Source organism: Rhyacophila brunnea, unplaced genomic scaffold (assembly GCF_057557595.1).
Source record: "Rhyacophila brunnea isolate RB1 unplaced genomic scaffold, BYU_Rbru_1.0 scaffold_13, whole genome shotgun sequence".
NCBI lineage: Eukaryota > Metazoa > Arthropoda > Insecta > Trichoptera > Rhyacophilidae > Rhyacophila > Rhyacophila brunnea.
Window position 1 is genome coordinate 31840975 of NW_028232785.1, and position 11733 is coordinate 31852707.

The 11733-nt window shown below is 35.2% G+C and overlaps 1 protein-coding gene across 1 annotated transcript; it reads right to left on the reverse strand.

Annotated features, from left to right (window-relative positions):
- Positions 1–441: 441 nt before the first annotated feature.
- On the reverse strand, positions 442–9073 carry LOC147077289 (uncharacterized). The gene is made up of 2 exons (XM_085941040.1): positions 8559–9073; positions 442–583 (listed from the first exon to the last, which is right to left on the reverse strand). Exons 1-2 carry the CDS (start codon positions 9071–9073, stop codon positions 442–444), a joined length of 657 nt encoding a protein of 218 aa, XP_085797166.1.
- Positions 9074–11733: the final 2660 nt, after the last annotated feature.

An 11733-nucleotide genomic window follows, 5' to 3' on the forward strand; every position in this document is an offset into this window, starting at 1 on the left:
CCCAAGGTCTTTGAGAAAAAAGACGCCATTGGATTTCGATCCATTCCAATGGACGTACAGAACGCAGGCTAGCAGTTAAATTAGAAACTCATCATCTTCGACTCTTCCATCCTTCAAATAAAAAAATAAAAAAAAAATCTCCCACCATCCTGGATTGAATTGAGCGCGACTAAGCTAGGATACATCTTAGTTAAATATAAAAATCTTTACAATAAAATCAAAAAAAATCACACGCCAAAACAAGTACAATAGCAAACCTTTCAAACAAATAGAGCAGTAAAAGCCTGAGTAAAAATATCTGTAAAAAAAATCACATTGAGCAGTAGTATCTAACAGTAGATTCCCGCCGAAGATCGACAACTCCTCCGCCCAAGAATGAAATGCCGCCTCCCGAAGTGAGAGCCCTAAAGCTTGTTTTAAGCGTCGATTGATTTTTCTTGATTAACTTGAAATCTTGATAATAAATTGCTTGATAAACGGTATAGGGTACTTCTCCGCTCCGGGAAACTGCAAGACAGGGTCTTCATCCGGGCTGGATTTGGTAGTTGAAGATCCACGAACAAGAACCACTGCAGACGAACATCTGAAACCCACAAAATAAGATCTATAGTATGATGTAAAATAGCGTACAATAGCCATAACATATATAAAAGGCAAAATTACTGCTGCTATGAGAAATTTCAGACTTCTAAATATCACAAGACTTTGAATTGTTAAGTAATAATGCTGTAAAGAGGCAAGATTAATTAACCTGGGGTAGATATCACAATTTAATACATATAAAATTAAAACACTGATTCCTTTTTAAACAATAAGATGGTAATAACAATTAAAAATATTAAATTCATTTTGATATGTTTGAAAATTGTAATTGTACAAAATAAATGGAAAATTACAATATTGATTCTGTGTCATTGTTGAATCACAGTAAATAGCAAGTAGCCATTATATTTTATAAGTTGGCTTGCAATTAATTAAAAAAAAAAAAAAAATAGTTACAAAAATATAACAATATACAAAACACTAAACAATGTCCAACCGCAGACGGATTGTCGCAGAAGATCAAAAAAATAGATCTATAGTTGAAATTGCAACCGCAATGAGTACCCCGCTGACTTTAAAAAGAAAAAAAAACTCGAACCCACAAACAGGCAATAAAGCAAAAGGAAGTTAAGTTGAAAATAAAATGGCAAAAATTTAATATTAATAATTAGAATCAAAAGGATAGAATAACAAACTTTAGTTAGTGTCACTGTAAGTTTAACCAAAACTGAATTTAATAACGTTTTACTGGAATTTTGAAATATTTAATAGGTATAATTGTTTAATAGTTCAGAAAAATTAGAAAAAGATGACAATATACTATTGTTATTGATGTTAAGTTCCGAACAAAAGATTCTAATAATTTGATTTAATAATAAACTTTAGTTTTGCACAAAAAAATTAGTCGGAACGTACTAGGATAATAAACTAAAGGTCAAAGTGTACATAACTTATGAAAGATTACTAAAATTGAGCTTAATTTTCTGAAGGAAAAGGAATTTTACTGTTTCAAAATATCTTTGACGTGAAATCGGCCGACAGATCTTCCATTAAGATCGCCTAGTAAATACACAGTAGGAGAAATTTTCTGCAAAACAATGTTTTCAACGAACCTCGGAGCCAATTTGTGTGAAAAATATGAGGCCGCTTTAGATAAAACAAAATTTCTCCTCCAGACAGTATCACCAGGGTCAAACTGAACCCGTTTTCTGCGTAAATTGTAACGCTGAGCGCTGGAATGGAAATTTTCAAGAAGCTGGTCTTGTACCATCTCGAAAATTTCCGGGAGATTCAACAGCTGGTCAGGGAAAACAGAACGGTTTGCAGCGTCTGGGGGGACTAGATCTACATCAGTCCTTCCAACCCACGTTGCGTCCATTTGCTCTCTGGATCATATTTCTCTCACTTCTGTTCAAGCCCAAACCTTAGAGTCTATTAAAAACAATTTTTTTTCCATATCTTTCGAAAATTGCTGTTTGGGTCGTACTCATTTAATTTCTCATCACATCGAAACTACAGGCCCACCTATTAAGCAAAGGTATTATCCACTATCTCCTGCCAAACAGGCTATTATGGAAAAGGAGCTGAATGAGATGCTGGCTTTAGGTGTGGTCACTCCGTCTAATTCCGCTTGGTCTAATCCCACTATTATCGTTCCTAAGAAGGATGGTTTCGGGAGATTATGTCTTGACTCTAGAAAATTGAACGCAGTTACAAAACCGGATAGATACCCTTTACCTTACATCTCTCAAATACTAGATCATCTTCGCGATGCAAAATTTATTTCATCTATAGATTTATCTAAGGCATTTTGGCAAATTGCGTTAACGCCGGAGTCTTGCGAGAAGACAGCCTTTGTTGTTCCTCGCCGAGGATTGTTTGAGTTAACAAGATTTTGGAAAATTCACCAACAGCTCATTTAAGCGACATTTTATTGTTATTTTTACATCTTCACTTCAAATTGTGCGCTACCGATTCATCTACCGTTTGAATTGACCACTTTCAGAAATTTTCAATGTTTTTACAGGTACGTGACGTTTATATCCGATATTTTCTTAGATACCGTATACGATTCGCCATATTTCATTTAACGTACAGCAGAATGACGTCTTCGTCGCTTAAGACCTTCTAATCCTTTAATTGACAAACAAATTCGATTATTTTTATTCAAATATCGTAATGTAGGCATTGGCGCACTTTTTTCCGGTGAAAAAACCATAATCCTGGTACAATTCACTACGTATAATATCTTTTGACAGGAGCGTGCGCCACTGTCCGCAATTTCATAGATAACATGATATTCCAAATTTGATTTTTTTAAATACTTCTTTGTGGCTGTTACGCACTATTTTTTTTATTGAATAATTACCTAGGCTACTAATTTCCATAGATCACAATATAGTCATATTAAACTAACAAAGTTGCCATTGCAAACAATGAAAGAAATTAATGCGAATTGTTATAGTTATCAAAATGAGTCATATTGTATAATATCTACCTATTTTTATCGTCCCTATCATCATCAATCTTGACCTATCCACTGCTGGATGAAGGCCTCCTCAGCCTTATTCGACTCCTTACTTACACAGGAATTGTTATATTTATCAAAATCAGTGATATTATATTATTATCTACCTATCTATATATAATGCCTTTATTATCACGAGCCTTAATAAATCCACTGCTGGATGAAGGCCTCTCTACGTTGATTGTATTATTGATAGTATTGAATTTCTAATGGTATTTATCTACATATTCATATCGTCATCATAATCATCATCATCATCAACCAGGATCAATCCACTGCTGGATGAAGAGTTCCGCAACCTGATTCTACTACTATTGGTTTAACGAATTTGTGATATTATACATATTTCTATCCATCTTATCATCATCGACTTGAACCAATCCACTGCTGGAAAATGGCCTCCCTAGCCCGAATCTACTCCTTTCTGTCATATGAATTGCTGTATTTATCAAAATCGGTGATACTATATTTATCTACATATTCATATTGTCATCATCATCATCATCAACCAGGATCAATCCTCTGCTTAATAAAGACCTCCATAGACTGATTCTACTCCTTTTTGTCATATGAATTTCTGTATTTATCAAAATCGGTTATATTATATTTATCTACATATTCATATCGTCATCATCATCATCACATCGACCTGAACCAATACACTGCTTAATAAAGACCTCCTTAGCCTGATTTTACTCCGTTATGTCATATGAATCCCTGTATTTATAAAAATCGGTGATATTATATATTTTATCTGCATATTCATATCATCATCATCATCAACCAGGATTAATCCACTGCTTAATAAAGACCTCCCTAGCCTGATTCTACTCCTTTCTGTCATATGAATTTCTGTATTTATCAAAATCGGTGATATTATATTTATTTACATATTCATATCGTCATCATCATCATCATCGACCTGAACCAATCCACTGCTTAATAAAGACCTCCTTAGCTTGATTCTACTCCTTTCTGTGATATGAATTTCTGTATTTATCAAAATTGGAGATATTACATTTATCTACATATTCATATCGTCATCATCATCAACCAGGATCAATCCACTGCTGGATGAAGGGTTCCGCAACCTGATTCTACTACTATATTATACCTATTTCTATCGTCCTTATCATCATTGACCTGGACCCATCTACTGCTGGATAATGGCCTCCCAAGCCTGATTCTACTCCTTTCTGTCATTTGAATTGCTGTATTTATCAAAATCGGTGATATTATATTATATCTATTTATATTTCCATTATCATTATGAGCCTGAATCAATCCACCGGTGGATGAAGGCCTCTCTAAGTTGTTTGAATTTCTGTCGGTCATATGAATTGCTATATTTATCAAAATTGCTGATATTATATTTACCCATTCATAATATCGTCATTATCATCATCAACCAAGATTAATCCACTGCTGGATGAAGGTTATCCCAACCTAATTCTACTCTTCTTGGTCATATAAACTGCAATATTTTTTTAAATTTGTGATTTTATATACCTACCCATTTATATCGTCATTATCGTCATTATCGTCATCAACCTGTATCAATCCACTGCTGTATGAAGGCCTCTTTAAGCTGATTCCACATCTTTAGGTCTTATAAATTCCTATTTTTATCAGATATAATATGTATTGCTTCATTATTTATCAACATTTGTCTCGATATGAATGTCCCGCACCGGGAAACTATATTGTTTAAGGTTAATTTTTAAATCAAAATATGATTTTTTAAATATTATTCTATGGCTCCGAGCATTTATTTTTTATAGACAATGAAACAAAATAATGTTTAAATTAATTTTTTATGCTGCTAACCTTTTTCTATTATGTAAATGGGACCCGAAAGAGATTAGAGCGTTATATTGGATCGCTATTTATGATAATCCCGATTGAGATGTATAATTATTTATCATATTTAAATGCACATACCTACACATATATTGTATTAAAATTAAAATGACAGTGGTAGCAATCGGCGATTGCCAGCTGTTCTGCTAGGCCTAGCAGTCTGAAATGGTGTCAGACGATATTGAGAAGGCCAGACTCCAGAATAGACTACGCACATGACTCCAAATTTGTATTGGCAGTGACGACATGCAGATTGTAAAACTGACAAATCAGCTAAATTTTCAACTGTCTGACGTGAATGAAAATCCATCCCGAAGGGAAAACTATGGCGCCGTCTATACACGCTTTACAATTTTTATATTAAAATCCAACACCAAGTCACTATGTCGAAAAGCTGTCTGCAAGACCTAGCGAGACAGACTGGCGAGAGCCAGCTGGCTCAGCTTGTAACTTATTAATGTATTATGGTTTACTTTAGGCAGGGTTTAATAGAATTTTAAAAAATAGCCAGCAACATCTGCAGTTTGTATTCTTAGTTTAATGAAAATAAACAAGTAGGTATTAGCTTAGTGTGCACTATTTATGTCGGATCTGAACAGCCTACTTCCACCTAGATTATAACATTTTAATTAGTCATAATAATAATATGTACATATCGACAACATGTTATATAGGTAAACGTTGTTTTTTTCAGTTAGCTGCGACGGGTGTCACTGAGACTGGCATAAAGCATGAGTTCACTGAAGACGAAATACCACCATTTTCTGATGAAAATCCTCAACCCGGATGTTCGCATTCAGATTACACACCAGGACATGGGGTACATTCAAGTTTATATATTGTAACATTTGCTTCTCTATTCCCTGATTTCTACCGAAGGTTGATGTTTAAAATTTCAATAAATCCCCATAATATTCCAGCCTGTCATATCAGCTATCAGTAGCGAAGGGTGGAGATAGGCTGTTAAGATCCGCCATAAATAGTTTACATCGAAATTCACTAGTCATACGTATTTGTTTTTATTGAACTAAAACTACAATTTACAGATGGTGTTGGTTAGTTTTTAAAAATCAATTAAACCCTTCCTAATCCAAACCATCATAGTTTTGGTATACTTTGGGCAATACGACAAAATTGTGAACACTTTATGATTCACACTTATTTGTTTTCGTTGGATTTAGAATACATATTATACATATTGTCGGTTCATTTAGTTAAATTCATAGTCCTGCCTAAACCAAACTATAATAGATAAAAAATATTTTTGAACCCATAAAATATTAAAATTTATTTATGATTTAATTGGACGATTTATGATATTTTATGGATCGACGAATATATTTACTATTAAGAGCGTACTTCAGTGAAACGGCAAATATTTTTCAACAGCAGGTGCGACGAAATTTCGCACTCGTCGCCAATCAAAAACAGATAGTTGAGGTGTGCGCACATCGATTTGTTTTGTCATTGCGTCGGATGAGTATATTCTTAAATCGTGTAAAGATGACTGAAAAACTTTACGTATGTAATTGAAAAAGAAAAAGAAATGAATATACTATTATTATTAGTAACAAGTAATATAACAATAAACATAACATTAAATGGACGCAAGTTGAATTTTTAAGACAAATTATATTTCGTTCGGCACGCGTCATTTGCACAATTCGCGCATCGCCTAGCCACGATCTTTTTAGACCATGCCTCAACTGGTATAACCTTTACTATTATGGCTTGGCTGTCGCAGGTTTAATTGATTATTAAATACCAAAAAACACTATCTACACATTGTAGTTTTAGATCAAATAAAGCAAAAATGTTTGACTGAAAACTTTAATATGCACTATTTATGTCGACTCTTAACAGTCTATTTCCACCCTTCGCCACTGATATATTGTATATTATTGGCTTCTTATATATATGATTTTATTTGTAATTTGCACAAGAAACTATTGTGTATATGTAAATAGATTGAACATGAAGTGACGTTCCTTGGCGCAGCACCGCCTATGATAAAGAGACTAAAAACGACCACCTATTTTTCAAGATATTGCTGCCGATAAGTAGTGTTCATTTTTTGCACTTGTTTTAAAATAAATCACAAATAATGTTATTATGCACCGAAAAATATACTTATTTATTTATTTAGAAAAAGAGTATTACGGCATTACAGCGATTGGCCAATACGCCATAATACATAATAAACACAAATATATAAAAATATATTAATTACAAATAACAACTAATATAACAAGAAAGTAGAAAAGACAGCATGTGTAAATATATAAGAAACACGATAATATATACAATTATCAATTTAACCTATTTAATACGTCTACAAACATTATATCATCATCATCAGCCGGGGTCTTTTCTCCAATTCTCTCGGTCCTGTGTCGTTCGCTGCCACGTATTTCCGCCGAACTTTACCAGTTCGTATATCCAGCGGCTTTTAGGGCGACCTTGTGGCCGTTTCGTACCCCTTGGGTACCATTGGATGACGGCATTTGTCCAGCCGCCGTCCTTTCGGCGAGCAATGTGCCCCGCCCATCTCCTTTTCAGCTGTTTGGCAACGTCTATTACATCGCGTACCCTTGTCTGCTTCCTAACCCATTCGTTTCTCTTACGGTCATTTCGCGTGATGCCCGATGCCCAACATGCACCTCTCCATGCCTCGCTGTGTGACTCTTAGCCTTTGGACATCTCTCGTAGCCATACGTCAGCACGGGTAGCACACATTGGTTGAACACCCTACGCTTAAGACATAATGGTAGGTCACTCTTGAAGATACTATTCAGACGTCCGAAAGCACTCCATCCCAGCTTTGTTCTTCGAGAAATTTCATCGTGCATGCTTCCGTCTATGGACACCTGCTGTCCGAGATAGACGTAGCTGCTGACTTTCTCTAGTTGGGTTCCAGAAATACAGATAATCGCAGGTTCCGAAAAACGGTTCCTCATCACTTTTGTCTTTGAGACATTTATCTTTAGACCGACCGTTTGACTGACGTCCGCGAGTTCTTACATTCTACCTTGGAGGTCTTTCGGGTCTTGTGAGAGTATAACAATATCAACTGCAAAGCGCAGGTGTCTGAGGTGCTCTCCATTAATTGAAACACCTTTTTCCTCCCAATCACGTTTCCTAAATAAGTCCTCAAGAGTAGCGGTGAATAGTTTAGGTGAAATGGTATCACCTTGCCGGACACTTTTGTTAATGGGGAATTTACACGACCGTTTGTGGAGTTTCACGCATACTGTGGCATCACTGTATATACTGTTCAATATGTTTATGTAGCCTCTGGAAATTCCTTGTTTGCTAAGGGCGTCTATAATTGAGAATTTTTTGATGGAATCAAACGCCTTTTCATAGTCTATAAAACCGAAATATAATGGTAGTTTATATTCCTGGTAGCGCTCTATGATTTCCCTGACGACCTGTATATGATCCAAAGTACTGTAGCCTCTTCTGAATCCGGCTTGCTCTCTTGGTTAGTTCTCGTCTAGAACTGTTTGAGGGTATTTTCGTGAAAACCTTATACAGAATTGGCAGTAGACTAATTGGTCGATAGTTTTTCAGATTTTAAGTGTCTCCTTTCTTATGGATAATAATAATGGAGGCATTTTTCCATGACTCTGGGATGTTCTTTTCGTGCAGACAAGACGTGAACAGACGTGCGAGCACTTCGCTCATCGTCCTCCCGGCCCGTTTGAGAACATCGATAGTCAACCCATCTTCTCCCGGGGCTTTCCCACTCTTAATGCACATTATAGCATATTCCACCTCTGTGGTAGTAACCTCGGGAAGAGGATCTCCATATTCTCCGTTCACCGGAAGATCTGAATTGATGTCAGTGTCATCTTTGTATAGAGCGCTGTAAAACTCTACAACAGTGTCCAGTAGATGATCCCAGTTACGCACGATACTTCCATCTTGCGCTTTTAGTGTCGTGATCTGCCGTCTCCCTATTGACAGATGCTGCTTGTTCTTATGTAAGCTCCTTCCTGACGCAACAATTGATTTTACAAGGTTCATATTGAACTTAAGAAGATCTTCTCGTATGTTTTTACGTAGAGTTTTGCACAGCGTGGAGTATTCGAGATCATTTGCAACTTGTTGCTCGCTTTTCGTACTCCTACGCAGCTTCATAAGATCCAACGTTTCCTTTGAAAATTTTGCTTACTCGTTCAACCACAGCAGCAACTGTCTCTTCCGAAGATTCTATAATGATTTTTGATACTGCCTCGGTATTTTGTAGGGAGATGGGGTCATTTTTAGCTTGGAAAGCCGCTAGCCTGTTCTCTGCTGTCTTATATAGAAGGTTGGAATTTGCAAATGCATCTTCGAAACTCATTACACCATTATTAATTCGCTCCAACTTGTTTCATTTGTTGGTTTTAGCTTAGGTACACTAATAATATGTTAATATAATATATGTGTAGGTTTGTACATCTTCCGTTAAATCGTGAGTATTTAATTATGATAATTTATGCATCACAATCATTCTAATGTAAAGCAATTTTTAATGCGAATAGGTATCTAAAATTGCGATCCACTGTACGTTAAATTAATCTCCTGCGAGTGCCTTTTAAGTCATGCAAGGTAAGATATTATGTAAACAAAAAATAACGTTAATTTGTTCTATTGTTTATGTTACGCCGAATATGCGAAATTGACTAGTACATGAAATGGGCAACATTTTGGCTAATTCATGTAATAAGAAGTCTTTTGCCTTATTCATGAATTAGGTAAATTATCTGCCGACTACGTGAATTCGCCGGGGTAAAGAATTCTTAAACTGGCAACATGACAGTGGAAAAATTAAATTTAATACGGTTGGTTTCATTAGTTATAATTGGACATAATATAATAGTATTATTATTAGGTTAGGTTAGGTTAGGTCATGTAATTCTGAATTCAACTGAATGTCCATTTTGAGGTTAGCTAACAAGTCTCGACAAACTATCACAAACATACAATCGACCATTGCACGATTGATAACCAAGCATGAATCAAATCACGAAAATACCTTTTAATAAAATTCTTCCGTTATTATATTAAAGTTCTAGATTTTTTTTACGCATAGTAAATGGATGTGAATGTCATTGTAGTTATTGATTGGTATATTTTTATATTATAATCAATAACATTTGACATATTTGGTTAGTTTGATTAGTTGCAAAAAACACCACCGGAGCGCGACCATCTATTTTGACCATAGATAATATACGTAAATTTTGACCAATGCATGAGCATTTGACACATTTAGTTTAGTTGCAAAAAACACCACCGTAGCGCTACTATCTAATTTGTCCAATCCATGAACTAGGCAGTAAAATTACTGCCGAATTCACGCTCTCGGCAGATATTTTGTCTAATTCATGAATAAGCCAACGGGCTTGCATTTTTCATGATTTAGGCAAATTTTTGCCCATATCATGTAATAGTCAATTTCGCACATTCGGCGTAACATTTATAAAAAAATTGCTTTCAGCAAAGAGGAGGCTTACCGCACGCATCCCGACGCGTAAGCTGCTCGGCCATCGTTACGTTATTTAGGTGATCATAAGTTATTTTAACCAGAAATATCAGGAATAAACATAGCACAGTTGCAGAGTGAACATATTTTATTGACATCAGTCAATTATGTTATCCAATCTTTGAATTTGCATTCAAAACTATATTAATTTTGTGGTATCTGTCCACCGCGGAGTTCTTGACGAAGTGCATTCTGTATGTCCGGTTTTGCGCCACTTTTTCGAACACTGCTGGCCGTATATTACAAATAGCACTAACAATGTTGGTTTCCATGGCGTCAATTATGTATGGCTTATCAGCGTCACCCAGTCACTCAGGAAATATTCCATATTTGTCAAATCGCACGACTTTAGAAGCAAATTGACGGGTTCATATCATAAATAAACCTAATTCAATAAGTCGGTGGTTGCGGTCGTATCCTGATACGAAGTTTCATCATGTAGACACCACATCCTCTCCGGATCAATGCCATCCATATTTGCAACAGCAACAAAATCATTGATCATGGGTCAGTGCATTATGATCTCAATTGATTGTAACGCGAGCTCCCGCCTCTTTTTTAATAAATATAGGTTGATGATTCCACCTGAATGTACACCGCACAAGCTAGTGCATTATATTTATGTAAAGATATCTGTAGGGTCTCTTCCAGATTGGACCTCATATGCGCCAATTTTGTTAATTAACAAACCCGTTTAGCTCAAAATAAGCGTCATCGCTTAAGGGGGGACATGCTCAGCGTAGGTCAAAATTAAGCTTTTATTGCATTTTGAAAGCATGATCCTGGACATTCTTTAAACGTAGTAGATAATCTATTTATATAATTTTGAAGCCTTATTATCCCTTATATTTATGTTAAACATTTGATGACTGCATAAAGTATTTTTATTACATAAAATAGAATTCTTGTAAACCTTTCTCTCTAGTGTTTTAGAATATAGTCATATTTCAGTACGTCCATGTGAAGTGGTGTTAAGTTTTTTTACACGCATTAATTTTTAAACGCATTTACAAAACCATCAGTATAATTTATGTCGACATTATTATAGTGAAATATGTACGATAAAAAATTATATTGATTGTCTCTGTGATCCCAAATTTGACAATAATGAGGCATTTTATTATTCAAAAATTTGGCAAGATTAACACATTTTAAGATAATTCTAAAGATAATTATTATAAACTATGTCCTTGGCCATTTAAGTGTGATAAACATCCTACGAATAATGATTGCTTTATAATAATTATTGACCTTAGAATATGGTAGAGTT

Bases quoted from the DNA above. Each gene is read 5' to 3' on its own strand.
- LOC147077289 (XM_085941040.1), bottom strand. From the start codon at position 9,073: ATGAAGCTGCGTAGGAGTACGAAAAGCGAGCAACAAGTTGCAAATGAT. The intron at 584-8,558 runs GTCATGGAAAAA...TGTGGGTTTCAG, and splicing joins CACGAAAAGAACATCCCAGA to ATGTTCGTCTGCAGTGGTTC.